Source organism: Equus caballus, chromosome X (genome assembly GCF_041296265.1).
Source record: "Equus caballus isolate H_3958 breed thoroughbred chromosome X, TB-T2T, whole genome shotgun sequence".
Classification (NCBI taxonomy): domain Eukaryota; kingdom Metazoa; phylum Chordata; class Mammalia; order Perissodactyla; family Equidae; genus Equus; species Equus caballus.
In genome coordinates this window covers 144,970,208-144,990,106 of record NC_091715.1, presented here as the reverse complement: position 1 = coordinate 144,990,106, position 19,899 = coordinate 144,970,208, and the positions used below count along the sequence as shown (strand labels likewise).

Here is a 19,899-nt window from a genome sequence, read left to right as displayed (position 1 = left end):
ACCTATTCTGCCATTGAAGGGATTTGGGGCATGAGGGGAACCCAAGTGGGGGCCCTTCAGGTTATTCTCGCTGGGCCATAGAGAGCAAAGCGTTTGTCCCAAGTATTCCACGGAGATTCAGAGCCTCATTCGCATTTGCCCCTAAGTCATCACGCTTATTAACTGAGATCTTTGTCATGTTTTCTTGAAGCAGGAGCTGCTAGCAGATGTCCTTGTTTGCCCTGCAAAAGAGAGGATTTCTGCGTGAGCTGTATCTGAGCTATCTGAGCCACCTTAGCCTGTCTGATGTTCACCTCAGAATCACTCTCTCTGGTGGATAACATCTTTGAGGCCAACTTCCTCGAATGGTAGTTTTTAACTTCAGGAGAACTGTGCTACAAAATTACTTTCAAAGACACAAGACCAAAGCGAGCCATGATGTACAAGGAAAATTGGCTATGCGCATTCCCAAATGTTTTCAAGGTAAAAGCATTTCAGAGTGGTAAGTAATAACGATCATAGCTATCATTTGCTGACTTCCAACTATATGCCAGTCTCTGTGACTAACTTAATTCTCCTAAAAGTTCTGTGATGATGACACTATCTGCTTTTCACAAATTCAGAAACACAAGCTCACATAAATTGAGAGACTGACTTAAGGCAACTTCCTACCTAGGTAGGAAGTTTCAGAGCTGGATTTGAATTCAAACCAATGTTTCTTTGTTTTGTAACTCTATTTTTTACTTTCTCCTTAATAATAAAGTAGACATTTATTAGCAAAGCCCTATGCGACCTTGTCTTTGCCGGCCTCTCCAGTGTCAGTCATTTCTCTCCACTCTGCCTCTCTCTCTCACTGTGGTCCAGTCATACTGGTCGTTTTGCTGTTCATCAACACACTGCCCTGTTCTTACCCCATGGCATTGCTCTTGCTGTTCCTTCTCCCTAAAATGCTCTTCCTGGAAATCTCCACACTGCCCACTCCATCTCTTTGTTCAGGTCTCAACTCAAACATCAACTCCTCAGCGATTTCTTCAAAACCTCCAGCTATGGCAGCTGCCCCCCATCCCCACTCCCATCCCCAACGCACACACACTCTCAACCACCTGCTCACCCATGAAAATGTAAACTCCTGATGGCAGGAACTTTTGACTTCTTGTTCTCCACTGTAAGCCCAGGGCCAGACAACTATGTCTGACACATACCAGGCACTGAAGACATATTTATTTCTTGAAATACTAGTATCTTTGGTAAAGCGTCATGTTCATATAATACACATTTTGGTCCAAGCAGGACCAAGACTGGCTTGAGGCAGCTGGGAAAGGAGACTGGCTTGGGGTTTTATGGTGCTTAGGGACTGGGGCTGGGGTGAGGGTTCTCGTCCACGGGTTGGGGCTTGTGTAGGTCAACTTTCTGTTAGAGTTCCTTATCAGCTTGCCCAGATGTGGGGCAGAAGGAGAAAGGGGAGGAGGAGTGGGACTCAAAAGCTGTTAGCAGTCAAACATCAAAAAGTGGAGTCAGGTTTTATTACGTACTACCACCCTCTCCCTCACATCACATGTCTCCTCATCTGGGCTCTGGTAATCTAAACTCTGACGTCACCCCCACTTCCCATCTCCCACTCCCAGAAACATCAAAGCCTTTTCCTCCCTACCTGTGGACTTCCTTACCTGTGGATACTTCCTTAAAGTGTCAAGGAGGGAAATCTGTCTTCAGTGCTCAGCCATGACCCAGTCCTCGTACTCAATGTCTGCATTAACTGTCGACCTGCCAGTCTGACTCCCTGCTATGCTGGACTATACCACCCTCTCTTCTCACACACCTGCCTCTTCCCTTTCTTCCTCTCTCCCCACCAACAAAGAACTCACAAAGACACATGCACACATATCATTTTCAAAATTTGTTGATTTTTTCAATTGTCACAGTTGGAGTACCTTTTGTTGTAAGATTTAGTCTCTGTGGGGTTGCTGTTTCTCCAGAGCCTCCCCTGGAGACACAGAGGATAGCTGTAGTTTTCTTGGCTCTACTATGCATGGGGCATTACTTGCGAAGGCAGTGTTGTCCGTGCTCTCTTGTTCCTGGACTGCCTTATTTGGATTCTTCTTTTTATGCCCTCTGTGGTGACAAACTAATATTTTCTGCCTTTTTCTTCTCTTTGGATTTCTCGAACTCTGTTGAAGGGCTAATTTTACCCTCTTGATGATCTTCTTCAACTGGTAAGGAAAGAGAATGAGCCCAGAAGGACATTAGTTTGGAGGCAGTGGGTGGGGGATGCATGGGAAGGGTGGATTTATAAAAGGGGTGCAGGCTGAGGAGGGGATTTGTGCCTGACAAGGACAGGTAGGAGTCTTGGGGGTGGGGTAGATGGGGAAGTAGAGGAGGACCATGGGTAGTATGATCCGACCGTTTCAATGTCTTTGGTGTTGGGTTGACAAGGGATCTTCTGATTCATCCTCCCTTTGCTGCTTGTGGCTGTCTGGTTAATGCTTGCAGTTAGTGGTTCTGAATCTGTGCTAGGCTCCTGTGGTCTCCCGTTCACCTCTGCCATTTCTAAGCCAACCGTGACCCAACCAACAGGGCTCCTGAACTCCCTATATGCTTTCTCCCCAGGACAATGGAGAGCCATATCCTTCAGCTTTGTTTGGCCAGCAAGAAACTCCTCCCAGGCAATGGTAAACCTGGGGCGGCTTAGACATTGCAATGCAGGACTCCACCACATCTTGCGGTGACAGGGAGTAGAATGAGAGGGAGGTCCAAACTCTCTGTTAGAGAAAGAGAGCATTTCTTCAACTATCCCTAAAGAGACTCCCGAAAGTGATCTTTTACCTCTCCTCATCTCCCTTGGTTCATTGTCGTGGATCACATGGCAGAGAGAAGGTGTTTCCCCCAAGGCCCTCCCCACACCCACTCTATTCAGTGGCTCATTCTGTTCTCTCCCACCCTCCACCACTACCTGGTTTTTGTATGTCTTACCTAAAATTCCTCCAAGCGAGTGAGGTTGTATACAAGTCTCAGTAGAGATGTTTATCATCTCAATTCCCTCCAACAATGGTCTTAAGGCCCTTCACTACTTGGTAACAATCAGGCAACCTTCCCAGGGTGTGCGTGTGTGTGTTTATCTGTGTGTATGTGGTTAGTGGAGATACTTTGGGCAGCCTATATACCCTGCTCCTATTTATAAGTTTCTTCTTCCAGGAAGCCTCAGGTTAGTACTATCAGTGTTACAGGCCTCCCCCATGGCAATGGTTGAATTAACCCTTTGGTTGTGCCACAAGGGTGCCGTACAAATGAAGATTAGGACCTTTTTTGGTGACAGAGGCATAAGCAGCAGCAGCAGCAGCAGCATTTTGTAAGTGTCCTAGTGTATTAGTCAGGGTTCTCCAGAAAAACAGAAACAATATACAGAATGAGGAACTGGCTCACAGAATTATGGAGGCTGAGAAGGCGCACGATCTGCTCTCTGCATCCTAGAGGCCTGGGAAAGCCAGCGGTGTAATTCAGTCTGAGTCCGAAGGCCTGAGAACCGAGGGAGGTGGTGGTGTAAATCTCAGTCCCAGGGCAGGAGAAGATGAGACGAGATGTTCGATCTGCAGCAGTGAAGTAGAAAAAAAAAAGGGGGGGCAATTTCTCCTCCCTGTGCCTTTTGTTCTATTCAGGCTCTCAACAGATTGGAAAAGGCCACCCATACTGGGGAAGGCAATCTACTTTCCTGACTCCACCGACACAAATGCCAATCTCCTCTGGAAACACCCTCACAGACACACCAAGAAATAATGTTTAATCAGGGCACCCCACTGCCAGTCAAGCTGACACAAAATTAGCCATCACAAGTACACCCTTTATCAACTTGGCATCCAGAAACATTTTAAGACATACTTAAACTCCAAATAAAGATAATAGCAAGGTCCTACCTGGACCAAACACGATACAACTATCCTCTGTACAAATGAAAACGCAATAACCCTTTACCCAGTAGAGGGTGAAAAGCCCTCGGGTGATGTTCACTCTTCTTGACGTCTCAAAACTTAAAAATACTGTGATATAAAGTTAACAATGCTTAAGTACTATGATATAAAGTCAATACATCTTACGTTACATGGTAGAAGGATAAGAGAGGGAAGAAAACAGATATTTTACATCCCCCCACCACACACACAAAGGTATTCATAGCAAAAGAAGGAGGAAATACTCATGACAATTACAGTCCTTGTTTCTGTAACTGGTCACATGGTCCTAGCTGGTATTTACAACTGCCTTCTTTCGCTATCCCTTCTGTGTTCCATTTGCCCTCAGCAAGCACCTCGGCTGATTGTGGATCTTTACATGGTGAGGGGACCCCAACCTTCATTCCTGAAGCGTCTGGGCCATTAGTAGTCCTGCATGGATTGGGTTGTTGTAGTTTTCCATTGACCTTACTCACAGGGCATAATACTAAAGGACTAATAGCGAGAGACACCTTTATATCTCCTGTACTCCAGACGTATCTTCCTTACCTCCAATATCTAGTGTGGGGTAGCAGCCCAATGTCCCTTTGGTAGTCATGATCAATCACCCCAGCCAGCACAGTAACTCCCTTCTTTGCCTGTTGATCCACAGAAGCCTTGAGGAGCTCAAAGTGGCCGGGGGGCAGCCTTAACTTCCAGTTCAGTGGAAGCATTGCTGTGTCTCCCGGTGGAAGCATTCCTTCCTCTGGAACTAAGATGTTTAGGCCAGCAGAGCATCAGGTCACAGAGACAGGGAGCAAAAATTTTGCTAGTGGGTCGCTAGCGGTAATAGTGAGTAGTCCCACCACCATTTGGACCCTTTGATTCCTGGACCCGTGAATCCTTGCAGTTGGAGTAAACCTCACTCGAGGACTTTAACTCCTCTTCTGGGGAAGGGGTTAGTTGGTGCATTTTCACCTTTTTTCAGGATGGTTGTATCGTGTGAGGTGGATGTATGACCTTGTTGTTGTTTTTATTTGAGATTAAACAGCCTTCTGGGGAACCTCGCCCCAGCCCTGTAAGGTATTGTCACCTAGGTGGCACTGTAGCTGAGTCTTCAAAAGGCCATTCCATCGTTCTGTCAAGCCAGCTGCTTTGGGATGGTGGGGAGCGTGGTAAGAACAGTGAACTCCATGAGCGTGGGCCCATTGCCACACTTCTTTTGCTGTGAAGTGAGTTCCTTCATCAGAAGCAATGTTGCGTGGAATACCGTGAAGAAAGGTAAGATATTTTGTAAGTCCATGGACGGTAGTTTGGGCAGAAGCACCGTGTGCAGGGAAGGCAAATCCGTATCCAGAGTAAGTGTCTATTCCAGTAAGGACAAAATGCTGCCCCTTCCCTGATAGAAGTGGTCCGATGTAATCAACCTGCCGCCAGGTAGTTGGCTGATCACCCTGGGGAATGGGGCCATGTTGCGGGCTCAGTGTTGGTCTGTTGCTGGCAGATTGGGCACTCAGCGGCTGTGGCTAGGTCAGTCTTGGTGTGTGGAAGTCCATGTTGCTGAGACCACGCATCACCCCCATCCCTGCCACCGTGGCCACTTTGTTCACGAGCCCACTGGGCAAACACAGGACTGGCTGGCAAAAGAGGCAGACTGGTACCCACAGAATGGTTCATCCTAGCCACTTGAATATGAGAATCCTCCTCTGCTGAGGTCACCCTTTGGTGAGCATTCACACGGGACACAGATATCATCACATTTTTTTGCCCATTCAGAGAGGCCTACCTCTTCTTCAGACTTCCCTGTCACCCATTTTCCAGTCGCGTTCCTTCGAAGTCCCTGACCCTCCAGCCAGACCATGGGCCAGAGCCCATGGACTGGTGTGTAATCGCACGTCTGGCCGTTTCTCCTTCCAAGCAAAGTGAGCAACCAGGTGCACTGCTCCAAGTTCTGCCCACCTGGAGGGTTTCCCTTCACCAGCGTCCTTCGGGGAGGTCCCAGAGTGGGGCTGTGGTGCCGTGGCTGTCCACCTGTGGGTGGTGCCTGCACATGGTGCAGAACCGTCTGTCCACCAGGCCCAAGTCTTCCCCTCCTCTGCCACCTGATCAGAGGGAACTCCCCCGAGAGGCATAGGTGCAGGCTGGGAGAAAGTCATGTAGCAGGAGCAGGGGCCATGGCCATTTGGACCACTTCTTCGTGGAACTTACTGGTGCCATTGGGGCCTGCTCAGGCCTGGTTACACCTATACCACTTCCATTTGAGGGTGGAGCGCTGCTGCGCACCCCCAACTTTATGTTCACGATGGGCAGCTCAAGTCGCATGGTAACTGAGTGGCCCATGGTTAGGCGTTCAGGCTCTACTGAGGCCCAGTAGCTGGGGCCAAAAGCTGTTTCTCAAAAGGAGAGCAGCTAACTGCAGACGATGGCAGAGCCTTGCTCCAAAATCCTATAGGGGCCTGCCAGAAGCTCCAAACAGCATCCCTATTCGCCACTGATACTTCAAACACCATGGGATCTGCTGGATCATATGGCCCAAGTGGCAGAGTAGGTTGCACGGCAGCCTGGACCTGTTGCAGAGCCTGCTCTTGTCCTGGGCCCCACACAAAACCAGCAGCTTTTTGGGTCGCTCGGTAAACGGGCCAGAGTAACACATCCAAATGGGGGATACGTTGCCTCCCCAAGTCCAAAGAGGCCCAGTAGGCCTTGTGACTCCTTTTTGGTGTAAGAGGGGCCAGATGCAGCAACTTATCCTTCACCTTAGAAGGGATAGCTCGACATGCCCCGCACCTCTGGACCCCTAGAAATTCCACTGAGGTGGAAGGCCCCTGACTTTTTGTTGGATTTATTTTCCACCCTCTGGCATGCAGGTGTCTCACCAGTAAGTCTGGAGTAGTTGCTACCTCTGCTCACTAGGCCCAATCAGCATAACGTCATCAATGTAATGGACCAGAGCAATATCTTGTGGAAGGGAAAGGCGCTCAAGATCCCTGCAAACTAAATGGTGACATAGGGGTGGAGAGTTGATATACCCCTGGGGCAGGATGGTGCAGGTGTATCGCTGCCCTTGCCAGCTGAAAGCAAACTGCTTCTAGTGGCCTCACGGACAGGGACGGAGAAAAAGGCATTTGCCAGCTCACTAGCTGCATACCGGCTCACAACGGAGATGTTAATTTGCTCAAGTGATGTAACCACATCTGGTACAGCAGCCACCATTGAAGTCACCACCTGGTTAAGCTTACGGTAACCCACTGTCATTCTCCAAGATCCATCCGTCTTCTGCACCAAATAGGCCAAATAGGTGAGTTCAATGGGGATATGGAGGGAATCACCACTCCTGCCTCTTTCTGGTCCTCAGTGGTGCCACTGATCTCTGAAATCCCCTCAGGTACGCGGTATTGCTTTCGGTGCACTATTTTCCTAGGCAGAGGTAGCTCTAGCGGCTTCCACTTGGCCCTCACTCCACAGGTCAGGGAACCAATGTGGGGATTCTGCCAGCTGCTAAGAATGTCTGTTTCAATGATGCGTTCTGGAACTGGGGAAATAACCACAAAATGGGTTCAGGAACCCACTGGACCCACTGTGAATCGGACCTAAGCCGAAACTCCATTGATCACCTGACCTCCATAACCTCCTACTCTGACCGGTGGACCAGAGTGAGTGATGCTTTGGGTCTCCTGGAATTAGCATCAGTTCAGAGCCAGTGTCCAGTGGTCCCTGAGACTACTGATTATTTCCTTTTCTCCAATTCAAAATCACACTGATAAGAAGCTGTAGGACCCTTTGGGGAAGGCTTGGAGAAAGATTGACAGTATACTATTTTGGGAGGGTACTGAAGTTCTTCAAGCAAACCTGCCTTCCCATCATTCAAGTAGCTCTGTGTCTGTAAACTTCCTCAAGTCTGGGGCTTGACTGGGGACTGTGACTCTCTGCTTCTATGATTCAAGTTATATTTTTGTTCACTAGATCTAAAACTCCTCTGCTTATACAGATCAAGTAAGAATTTAATAGGCTTCTCTTATGGACTGAATTGTGTTCCCTCAAAATTCGTATGTTGAAGCCCTAACCTCCAGTGGGAGCTATATTTGGAGATAGGATCTTTATAGAGGTAATTAAGGTCGAATGAGTCATGGGTGAGGTCCTAATCCAATATATTTGATGCCTTTATAAGAAGAGGAAGAGATACTAAAAATACAGCCGCACCGAGAAAAGGCCATGTGTGGACATAGTGAGATGTCAGTTGTCTTCAATTCAAGGAGAGAGGCCTCAGACAAAAGCAACCCTGTTGTCACTTTGATCTTGGCCTTCTAGCCTCCAGAATTGTGAGACAATAAATTTCTCTTGTTTAAGCTATGCAGTCTGTGGCATTTCGTCATGGTACCCTTACGTAAAGAACACAACTTCCTATCTGTTTCACTTCTAGGAACATCATGATCAACTAGGCAACATCATAGGTCTCCGTGGGTCAGCGTATTCTGATTGCTGCTTCAACTCTGTTGTCCATTATGGTAACCACACCTACCTTGCCTTTGGCTATTGAGTGCTGCCACTTGGCCCCGGCCAGCCCAGGATCTAGTTACTCCCACTGCATTTAGATTTCCCAATTCAGTGGCAGAAATTCCCACCGTAAGTTCTGGCCTACAAACAAGAGTGATCATGTAGCTCTTCAAAGCTACTGGGTCTCCTCTCACAAATTTATGTCCCACAGTTGTGGTGAAAGGTATGTCCTCTGGACCCTCCCAGCGTGGATGAGTAGGTATTAAATGACACATCCAGTCTCATGTACCAATCTCATTAAGCTTTTGAATCCTTCCCTCTACAATATACCAAGGCAGGCCTAGTATTTCAAGCCAATTTACTGTGGGCCACCTTTTGGTCCATGTTTCAGCCAAACAACCAAACAAATTGTTAGAGCCCTTTCTAACTTCCCAAGATGCAACACTGAATACAGAATTACTGCTTAGTGGGCCCATACCAATAAATTTGGCCTGATTCAACTTTATGTTCCTTCCACCATTATCCCACACCCTTAATATCCATTCCCATACATATTCCTCAGATTTGTCTGTATAAATTAGAAAAATCATGCAGTTCTTTTGGAGTGTAGCACATCTCCTCATAGGTGACGCTGTATGCCTCACCTTTAGGGGCCTGCTAGGACTTGAGTCTAGCTACAGGTCTAGAAACAAAAAAGGGCAGTGGAGGTGGGCCCTGAGGAGAAACAGCAGTGATGTGTGAGGCAAATGCTGCAGGGGAGTCTATCACAGTTTCCTCGGGAAATACAGGTTTAATGTCCTCAGACAGGGGTAGAGAGGTTGCTTCAAGAGGCAAAGAAGACTCATCAGAATTTGGGGGGTTCAAAGTCCCTAGCTTCATCAATGTCTTCCCATATATTCCCATTCCAATTTTCACCCCTGCTTTGACACAACACTCTGCAAGCTTGAGAATTCAATTTCCACTGCACTTCAGCCACTCTCAGGATGGTTTTCAGAAAACTCAGCTCTGTGGCTACAGGAGATAAAGATCTCTTTCAGGGCACATATAGAAGCTTTCAGGTCACTTATATAACTTTGAGCTGGGAATTTGAATCCCTGAGCTCATCCTTTTTCTCCCTCCCACTTTGTCCAGTGACATTAAACAGCCAACTCATGTTCACTAGTTTGACAAAAATGTTCTAAAGTTTCATATACATGGCCACCCAGAACCTTGCCTCTTTTTAGTATTTGATTAGTAGTACCCAATGGTGATATTTTGTATATCTCTATTGCCATATCATGTCATGGACTATCAGTGTCCTCTTTATTACTGGAAATAAGAGTCATTGGTGTCTTTAAATCTAATAAGACTGGAGAACCAGTTCCAGAAACCTCAGAATCAATTCAGAAAACTCATTCTTAAGATTCTGTTCTTCTAGAACCTCTCTTGGTACCAAAATCTGTATTAGTCAAGGTTCTCCAACAAAACAGAACCAATAGAATGTGTGCGTATTTGTGTGTGTGTGTGTGTGTATAGAAAGAGAGAGAAACAGATTATAAGGAATTGGCTCACAGGATTGCAGAGGAAGGCAAGCCCAAAATTCACAGGGTAGGCCACCAGGCTGGAGACTTACGGAGGAGTTGATGTTGCCGTTGAAGGCCAAAGAAAGTCTGCTGGCAGAATTCCCTCTTCCTCAGGGGAGGTCAGTTTTTTCAAGGTAAAGCCTTCAACTGATTGGATGATACCCAGCCACATTATGGGGGATAATGCGTTTTACTGAAAATCTACTGATTTAAGTGTTAACCTCATCTAAACAATACCTTCTCAGAAATATCTAGGAAAATGTTTGACAAAATAACTGGGTACCGTGGCCTAGCCAAGTTGACACAAAAAGTTAAGCATCAGTGTTCCTTAAATACGACAGCAAAGGCAGAGCCACAAAAGAAAAAAAAAGAGCTAAATTGTAGGCCATCCAAATCAAAAACTTTTGTGCATCAAAAAGGACTCTATCTAGGAAGTGAAAGGACAACCCACGGGATGGGAGGAACATTTGCAAATCATGTATCTGATAAGGGCCTATTTTCCAGGATGTACAAAGAACTCTTACAACTCAACAACAAAAAAGACAGGCAACCCAGTTAAAAAATGGGCAAAGGACTTGAACAGACATTTCTCCAAAGGGCAAGAGGCACATGAAAGGATGCTTAACATCATTAGCCCGTAGGGAAATGCAAATGAAAACCACCATGAGCTACCACTTCACACCCACTGGGATGGCTGCTGCAAGCCAAACAAAACAAAACACACGGAAAAGAGCAAGTTTCGGGGAGGACGTGGAGAATTTTGGACCCTCACGCGCCGCTGCTGGGAATGCAAAATGGTAGCGCCGCTGTGGAAATCAGTGGGGCGGTTCCTCGGTAAATTAACCATAGAACTACCACGTGACCCCGCCATCCCACTCGCAGATATCTACCCAAAGGCATTGAGAAGAGGTGTTCCCACAGATCCCCGTAGGGGAATGTTCACTGCAGCGCTATTCCCAAGAGCCAGAAGGTGGCCGTCACCCAAACGTCCATGCACTGGTGAACGGGTGGATACTCAGCGTGCGGTCTCTCCATACCAGGGAATCTCGCTGAGCCGCGAAGAGGAATGCAGCGCTGATTCGTGCTGCCACGGGGACGAACCACAGCGAAAACGTGATGCTAACTGAAAGCAGCCAGGCACCAAAGGCCACCGCTTTATGGTACGACTCCATCTGGAGGAAGTCTCCAGAAGAGGCCGACCTCTGTGGACAGGAAGCAAGAGTGGTTGCCTGGGTGCTGGCCGGTGGCGGGCTGGGGTGGGTTTGCGGGGCGGTGGAGGAGTCGGGGTTAGGGGTCGGGTGGGGCCGGCGGGTGGGGAGCGACGGCCGGACGGGCACAGGGGTTTCTTTTTGGGGTGGCGCCAACGTTTTGGAAGCGGGTAGTTGCGACAGTCGCCCGGCCCCGCGGGTGTCCACTTGGTGGCAGTGGGTCGTCCCCACGTCTGTTGTTCTTCTCCGTCCAGGCTCCCAGCCAGGGGCAAGGGAACGCTCCCTCGAAGAGAGGGTCCAGGGCGCAGCGCGAGCAGGCTCGTGCCGGCGCCCGTTCTTGGCGGGCCCAGGCCCGCCACTTCCGGCGGCCAATGGGAGAGCGGTGACCTCACCGGATCTACCTGTCACGGCGCGTGCGCCCAGACCAACTGGGGGCCGGCCCGACGTCGCTAGGATACCGAGGAGGGGCCTGAGTACCGGCCGTCTTGAGAGCTTGGGGCGCCGCCGAGCCTTCGCACCTCGCCTCGCCGAACCTCACCGCACCTGGTCCCGCCGGTGGCACCTCTCCTCACCGCACCGCACCGCGCCGAGCCGCGCCGAGCCGAGCTGAGCCGAGCCGAGCCGAGCCGAGCCGAGCCGGAGGCTCCGCATCCCACCGCGCCGCCCAAGAGCTAGGCCCGTCGGAGGAGAACGCGCAGCCCACGCCCAGCATGCCGGGGAATCGCAGCCGTCGTCGTCGAGGGTCCTCCCACGGCCAGGGCCGGCCCCGCTCCCGCACCGCCCGAGCGCAGCTGTTGTTTTCCGTGAGCTGGGTGGAGCACCTCCTGCGGGAGGGCCACTACGCCCGGCGCCTGAGCCCCTCCGCCCCGGTCTTCCTGGCGGCCGTCATCCAGTACCTGACGGCCAAGGTCCTGGAGCTGGCGGGCAACGAGGCCTGCAAGAGCGGCAGGAGGCGCATCACCCCGGAGCTCGTGGACATGGCGGTCCACAACAACGCGCTGCTCAGCGGCTTCTTTGGCGCCACGACCATCTCCCAGGTGGCCCCGGGCCGGGAGTAGCTGCCCAGCGCGACCCGGGTCCCCGGGCCGACCGACCGTCGGGCCCCAGGCCCGCTCACAGCCCCGGGGCGGCCCCAGCCTGTCTGGGGCCTCGGGCACAGTCATGGGAAATCTCTAAGAATAAAGTGTTTCAGGAAACCCGCGTGCGTGCTTCGGTCACTTTGCGCGGGAGGTGCTGGTGCCGGGACGTGTCTCCTTGGAGGGAGGGGGAGCGGCGGGGGGTGGGCTCGGGGTGGCAGGGAGGAGTCGGGGATGACAGAGAGGAGCGGTGGACAGCGTGGGGTCGCGGGGGGCCTTGGGTGGGAAGGCTGGCTGGGGTGGGGTCGGGGGTGAGGCTGGGTGCGCAAGACTCCGCCACGGGCTCCGAACAAGTCAGAGCCCGGCCACGTCCCCGGAAGGACGGTGTTCGTTGGGAAGGATGGTGTTCGCTGGGGTGGAGCTCAAGTCCGGGACTGCGGCGTCGTGGCCCGGTGAACGTGCAGTGGCGACCGGGGGTGGGGGTGGCGGTGTGGGGCGGGGGGCGGCATGCGGGGGGAGGAGGTGGGCAGAGCGGTGGGCAAGGACTCCAAGGGGGCAGGGGCTTTGACGCGAAGATGGAGGACGGACGGACACTCGAGAAACAGGCAAAGTCGGCATGAGGGCCACGTGGATCCCGAGTTTCGCTTGGGTCGCGTTGCGTTAGAGACGCTGGGGGACGCCCCTAGCAACCTGGGCCAAAGAGCCGTCGCCTAGCAACAGCGGGCGCCGGGCCAGGCCCCGCCCCGTGGGCCCCGATTTGCATACGCAGCTCGCAGCCAGGCCAGGCCCCGCCCCCGACCCGGGTATTTTGCATATCACAGGGGCCACCCGGCGCGCTGGGCCTCTGGAGCGGGACGCAGGGTACGTCGCAGCCCGCCGCCGGCGCCGGCGCGGCCGCCCGGGTGCGTCAGCGCGCCCGGAAGCGCTCGGGCGGCGAACATGGCGGCATCCGCGGGCGGCCTGGGTGGAGGCGCGGGCCCAGGGCCCGAGGCCGGGGACTTCCTGGCCCGGTACCGCCAGGTGTCGAACAAGCTGAAGAAGCGCTTCCTGCGGAAGCCGAACGTGGCGGAGGCCGGGGAGCAGTTCGCACAGCTGGGCCGCGAGCTGCGCGCCCAGGAGTGCCTGCCGTACGCGGCCTGGTGCCAGCTGGCGGTGGCGCGCTGCCAGCAGGCGCTCTTCCACGGGCCCGGGGAGGCGCTGGCGCTCACCGAGGCCGCCCGCCTCTTCCTGCGGCAGGAGCGCGACGCGCGTCAGCGCCTCGTCTGCCCCGCCGCCTACGGGGAGCCGCTGCAGGCCGCCGCCAGCGCCCTGGGCGCCGCCGTGCGCCTGCACCTCGAGCTGGGCCAGCCGGCCGCCGCCGCCGCCCTCTGCCTCGAGCTGGCCGCCGCCCTGCGCGACCTGGGCCAGCCGGCCGCCGCCGCCGGCCACTTCCAGCGCGCCGCCCAGCTGCAGCTGCCCCAGCTGCCCCTGGCCGCGTTGCAGGCGCTCGGCGACGCCGCCTCCTGCCAGCTGCTGGCGCGCGACTACAGCGGCGCCTTGGCGGTCTTCACGCGCATGCAGCGCCTGGCGCGGGAGCACGGCAGCCACCCGGTGCAGCCGCCGCCGCCGCCGCCGCCGCCGCCGCCGCCGGGGCCCCAGCCCGGACCCGGCGCGGCCCCCGCCCTGCCGGCCGCGCTGCTGCTCCCGAACGCCGGCTCTGCAGCCGCGCCCGCCGCGCTGGGCGCCTTCTCGGACGTGCTGGTCCGCTGCGAGGTGTCTCGCGTGCTGCTGCTGCTGCTCCTGCAACCCCCGCCCGCCAAGCTCCTGCCGGAGCATGCCCACACCCTGGAGAAGTACTGCTGGGAGGCTTTCGACAGCCACGGGCAGGAGAGCAGTGGCCAGCTTCCGGAGGAGCTCTTCCTACTGCTCCAGTCCTTGGTCATGGCCACCCACGAAAAGGACACGGAGGCCGTCAAGTCGCTGCAGGTGGAGATGTGGCCGCTGTTGAGTGCCGAGCAGAACCACCTCCTGCACCTCGTTCTGCAAGAAACCGTCTCCCCCTCAGGACAGGGGATCTGACGGATCACCTTAACCAAGTGACTTTCTGCCTGTTACCAGACCTCACGCCTCCATCCGCCTTTGCGTTTGGGGGCGAAATAAAAGACACGGAACCCGGCGGTTCTACCTTTGTTTATCTCATTCCTCTTGCCACCATAGGACTTTAGTTGACTGAAAGTTACCTGTATGCCAAAGACGCATTTCCGTAATAGTGGGGGAAAATACAATATGATGGAATCGAGGAGAGGACATGGCTCTCTTCCCCCAAGACTGCGACGTAAATTGAGAACCCCTTTTATCCCCTTCCTCCTCTTCTTTCACCCAGCTCTGCCCCGCTCTACCCCCTCCCCCGCACCTTTGCTTCACAGTGAGGATTTTATTTGCACAGCTCTGAGTACTTAAGCTATATAATTTTTTTTATCGTGACTCTGACTTCTTAGCTTATTTCTATCTGTGTGATCACCCTGTTTCTCCTTTGTTTCATCCGCCCCTTACGTTTCGTGGGAATCATTCAATCCCATACGTCATGTTGTTGTTGCTACAGCCCTGAATCCACGATAAAGCCATTCTAGTACTCCTAACTTGTGGTTTAGATTTACTTCACCTATAAAGTGGGAATCGCTTATCTGCATGTCGGGAGGCAGAAAGCAGAAACACAGAGTTGTCTTTCGGCTCCAAGATGTATTCGTTCATTTGCAACTGACGGTGTGCCTGGTGTGCAGGCCGTGCCAGGTAATGAATCTGCAGAGATCACTTGCAATGCGGTCCTTGCTCAGATAGCCGCAATGCAAATGTCTCCAATAACCCCGCGACCCTGGGCGAGTCCAGCGCAAAAGTGTCAGATGTGCGTTGGAATTCACAGTTCTGGTTCTGTTCTGAGAGGTACGGGGAGTCCATGCAACTTTTACTCGTAGTAGGGAACGTTCTGCGACTCTTACTTAAATATGTAAAATCAGCCTGCTTCTTTGGTACTGTGTGGTCAGGTATGTGCAAGACAGCGTCTTTGTTCCCCAAAAGCAGGATGGCGTTCCATTTTAAAAAACACTAAATTTCCGAGGCTTTTTGGTCTCGATGTTACATGCACACCGGCTTAGCTGTTTTTTCCTTAAATTCAGTTTTATTTTCTTTACAGTTTTGAGAGTGACAACAAGAACTCTTCAGGATATAATCTCATTCTGAATCACTCCACTTTGGGAAAATGCATCCTTTAGGCTGAACTTGTATACTAATCTTTTGGGGTGGGATTTAAGGACACAGTTTGGGGGTAGATTTTTATTTTGCATTTTGGGGGTGGGGATATGTGGAGGGTAGTCACTATGACTTAAGTGCCTCAAAATGGGTGGGACTTTTGGGGTATTCTTTTCTCCTCCTACTTCAACAGTGTGGAAGCAATGGGTAAGGCAATACATACAGGAGAGGCCCACTTGAGACAGATTCAGGCAGCGTTCCTGGGCTCTCACGTGGCTGCCGGGAAGGGTCCTTTGGAGCCCTAAAAGACTAGTCCAACTTACTGCAAAAGAGGGAACGGTGTATGGCCCTTTGTGCTTTTGCTTTTTCTGGTACACTCCTCTCAACCCAGGCTGCAGGCCTGGCCCGCCGCCTTACTGTCTTGTGAGAAGAATGCTTAGCAAGTATGGACTGTGACTAGTGATAGTATTTGGATTTGGGCTTAAAGAAAAACCCCTTTAGCCCTCTGGTCTAAACTCCTTGCATTGAGGGGGAGGGGAGGGATCACCAGAGAGCCTGGTAATGGGTATACAGGAAGCATTAGAGTTCTCAAGAGAAACAAAACAAACAGAATCTCTCTCTCTGTCTCTCTCTCTCTGTGTATGTATGTGTGTGTGTGTATATATATATACACACAGAGATAGATACCTGTATCTGTGTAGATACATATCTACAAATGTATAGGCATATTGAGAGAGAGAGAGAGATTTTAAGGAATTGGCTCATGTGATTATGGAGGCTTGAAAAAAACAAAATCTGCAGGGTAGGCCAGCAGGGAGACCCAGAAAAGAGGTGGAGTTGGAGTCCAAAGGCAGTCTGCAGGCCGAATTCCCTCTTCTTCCAAGGAGGTCAGTCTTTTTCTATTAAGGCTTTTAATTGATTAAATGAGGCATGCTGAAGTATGGAGGGTAATCTACTTTACTCAAAGCCCACTGATTTAAATGTTAATCTCAACTAAAAAATACCCTCACAGAAACCTCTAGAATAATGTTTGACCAAATATAAAGTTGACACATAAAATTAACCATCACAAGTACACCCTTTATCAACTTGGCATCCAGAAACATTTTAAGACATACTTAAACTCCAAATAAAGATAATAGCAAGGTCCTACCTGGACCAAACACGATACAACTATCCTCTGTACAAATGAAAACGCAATAACCCTTTACCCAGTAGAGGGTGAAAAGCCCTCGGGTGATGTTCACTCTTCTTGACGTCTCAAAACTTAAAAATACTGTGATATAAAGTTAACAATGCTTAAGTACTATGATATAAAGTCAATACATCTTACGTTACATGGTAGAAGGATAAGAGAGGGAAGAAAACAGATATTTTACATCCCCCCACCACACACACAAAGGTATTCATAGCAAAAGAAGGAGGAAATACTCATGACAATTACAGTCCTTGTTTCTGTAACTGGTCACATGGTCCTAGCTGGTATTTACAACTGCCTTCTTTCGCTATCCCTTCTGTGTTCCATTTGCCCTCAGCAAGCACCTCGGCTGATTGTGGATCTTTACATGGTGAGGGGACCCCAACCTTCATTCCTGAAGCGTCTGGGCCATTAGTAGTCCTGCATGGATTGGGTTGTTGTAGTTTTCCATTGACCTTACTCACAGGGCATAATACTAAAGGACTAATAGCGAGAGACACCTTTATATCTCCTGTACTCCAGACGTATCTTCCTTACCTCCAATATCTAGTGTGGGGTAGCAGCCCAATGTCCCTTTGGTAGTCATGATCAATCACCCCAGCCAGCACAGTAACTCCCTTCTTTGCCTGTTGATCCACAGAAGCCTTGAGGAGCTCAAAGTGGCCGGGGGGCAGCCTTAACTTCCAGTTCAGTGGAAGCATTGCTGTGTCTCCCGGTGGAAGCATTCCTTCCTCTGGAACTAAGATGTTTAGGCCAGCAGAGCATCAGGTCACAGAGACAGGGAGCAAAAATTTTGCTAGTGGGTCGCTAGCGGTAATAGTGAGTAGTCCCACCACCATTTGGACCCTTTGATTCCTGGACCCGTGAATCCTTGCAGTTGGAGTAAACCTCACTCGAGGACTTTAACTCCTCTTCTGGGGAAGGGGTTAGTTGGTGCATTTTCACCTTTTTTCAGGATGGTTGTATCGTGTGAGGTGGATGTATGACCTTGTTGTTGTTTTTATTTGAGATTAAACAGCCTTCTGGGGAACCTCGCCCCAGCCCTGTAAGGTATTGTCACCTAGGTGGCACTGTAGCTGAGTCTTCAAAAGGCCATTCCATCGTTCTGTCAAGCCAGCTGCTTTGGGATGGTGGGGAGCGTGGTAAGAACAGTGAACTCCATGAGCGTGGGCCCATTGCCACACTTCTTTTGCTGTGAAGTGAGTTCCTTCATCAGAAGCAATGTTGCGTGGAATACCGTGAAGAAAGGTAAGATATTTTGTAAGTCCATGGACGGTAGTTTGGGCAGAAGCACCGTGTGCAGGGAAGGCAAATCCGTATCCAGAGTAAGTGTCTATTCCAGTAAGGACAAAATGCTGCCCCTTCCCTGATAGAAGTGGTCCGATGTAATCAACCTGCCGCCAGGTAGTTGGCTGATCACCCTGGGGAATGGGGCCATGTTGCGGGCTCAGTGTTGGTCTGTTGCTGGCAGATTGGGCACTCAGCGGCTGTGGCTAGGTCAGTCTTGGTGTGTGGAAGTCCATGTTGCTGAGACCACGCATCACCCCCATCCCTGCCACCGTGGCCACTTTGTTCACGAGCCCACTGGGCAAACACAGGACTGGCTGGCAAAAGAGGCAGACTGGTACCCACAGAATGGTTCATCCTAGCCACTTGAATATGAGAATCCTCCTCTGCTGAGGTCACCCTTTGGTGAGCATTCACACGGGACACAGATATCATCACATTTTTTTGCCCATTCAGAGAGGCCTACCTCTTCTTCAGACTTCCCTGTCACCCATTTTCCAGTCGCGTTCCTTCGAAGTCCCTGACCCTCCAGCCAGACCATGGGCCAGAGCCCATGGACTGGTGTGTAATCGCACGTCTGGCCGTTTCTCCTTCCAAGCAAAGTGAGCAACCAGGTGCACTGCTCCAAGTTCTGCCCACCTGGAGGGTTTCCCTTCACCAGCGTCCTTCGGGGAGGTCCCAGAGTGGGGCTGTGGTGCCGTGGCTGTCCACCTGTGGGTGGTGCCTGCACATGGTGCAGAACCGTCTGTCCACCAGGCCCAAGTCTTCCCCTCCTCTGCCACCTGATCAGAGGGAACTCCCCCGAGAGGCATAGGTGCAGGCTGGGAGAAAGTCATGTAGCAGGAGCAGGGGCCATGGCCATTTGGACCACTTCTTCGTGGAACTTACTGGTGCCATTGGGGCCTGCTCAGGCCTGGTTACACCTATACCACTTCCATTTGAGGGTGGAGCGCTGCTGCGCACCCCCAACTTTATGTTCACGATGGGCAGCTCAAGTCGCATGGTAACTGAGTGGCCCATGGTTAGGCGTTCAGGCTCTACTGAGGCCCAGTAGCTGGGGCCAAAAGCTGTTTCTCAAAAGGAGAGCAGCTAACTGCAGACGATGGCAGAGCCTTGCTCCAAAATCCTATAGGGGCCTGCCAGAAGCTCCAAACAGCATCCCTATTCGCCACTGATACTTCAAACACCATGGGATCTGCTGGATCATATGGCCCAAGTGGCAGAGTAGGTTGCACGGCAGCCTGGACCTGTTGCAGAGCCTGCTCTTGTCCTGGGCCCCACACAAAACCAGCAGCTTTTTGGGTCGCTCGGTAAACGGGCCAGAGTAACACATCCAAATGGGGGATACGTTGCCTCCCCAAGTCCAAAGAGGCCCAGTAGGCCTTGTGACTCCTTTTTGGTGTAAGAGGGGCCAGATGCAGCAACTTATCCTTCACCTTAGAAGGGATAGCTCGACATGCCCCGCACCTCTGGACCCCTAGAAATTCCACTGAGGTGGAAGGCCCCTGACTTTTTGTTGGATTTATTTTCCACCCTCTGGCATGCAGGTGTCTCACCAGTAAGTCTGGAGTAGTTGCTACCTCTGCTCACTAGGCCCAATCAGCATAACGTCATCAATGTAATGGACCAGAGCAATATCTTGTGGAAGGGAAAGGCGCTCAAGATCCCTGCAAACTAAATGGTGACATAGGGGTGGAGAGTTGATATACCCCTGGGGCAGGATGGTGCAGGTGTATCGCTGCCCTTGCCAGCTGAAAGCAAACTGCTTCTAGTGGCCTCACGGACAGGGACGGAGAAAAAGGCATTTGCCAGCTCACTAGCTGCATACCGGCTCACAACGGAGATGTTAATTTGCTCAAGTGATGTAACCACATCTGGTACAGCAGCCACCATTGAAGTCACCACCTGGTTAAGCTTACGGTAACCCACTGTCATTCTCCAAGATCCATC

The 19,899-nt window shown here is 51.6% G+C and overlaps 2 protein-coding genes and 1 pseudogene across 2 annotated transcripts; 2 read left to right on the top strand and 1 right to left on the bottom strand.

The window, feature by feature from the left end:
- Window positions 1-1,886: 1,886 nt before the first annotated feature.
- Window positions 1,887-11,875, bottom strand: LOC138921806 (uncharacterized; annotated as a pseudogene).
- LOC111771533 (histone H2A-Bbd type 2/3-like) lies at window positions 10,324-12,363 on the top strand. The gene has a single exon (XM_023633694.2). It carries the CDS (start codon window positions 11,874-11,876, stop codon window positions 12,219-12,221), a length of 348 nt encoding a protein of 115 aa, XP_023489462.1. The 5' UTR covers window positions 10,324-11,873; the 3' UTR covers window positions 12,222-12,363.
- Window positions 12,364-13,080: 717 nt separating this feature from the next.
- On the top strand, window positions 13,081-14,857 carry LOC111771486 (40-kDa huntingtin-associated protein). Its single transcript, XM_023633479.2, has one exon. It carries the CDS (start codon window positions 13,179-13,181, stop codon window positions 14,295-14,297), a length of 1,119 nt encoding a protein of 372 aa, XP_023489247.2. The 5' UTR covers window positions 13,081-13,178; the 3' UTR covers window positions 14,298-14,857.
- Window positions 14,858-19,899: the final 5,042 nt, after the last annotated feature.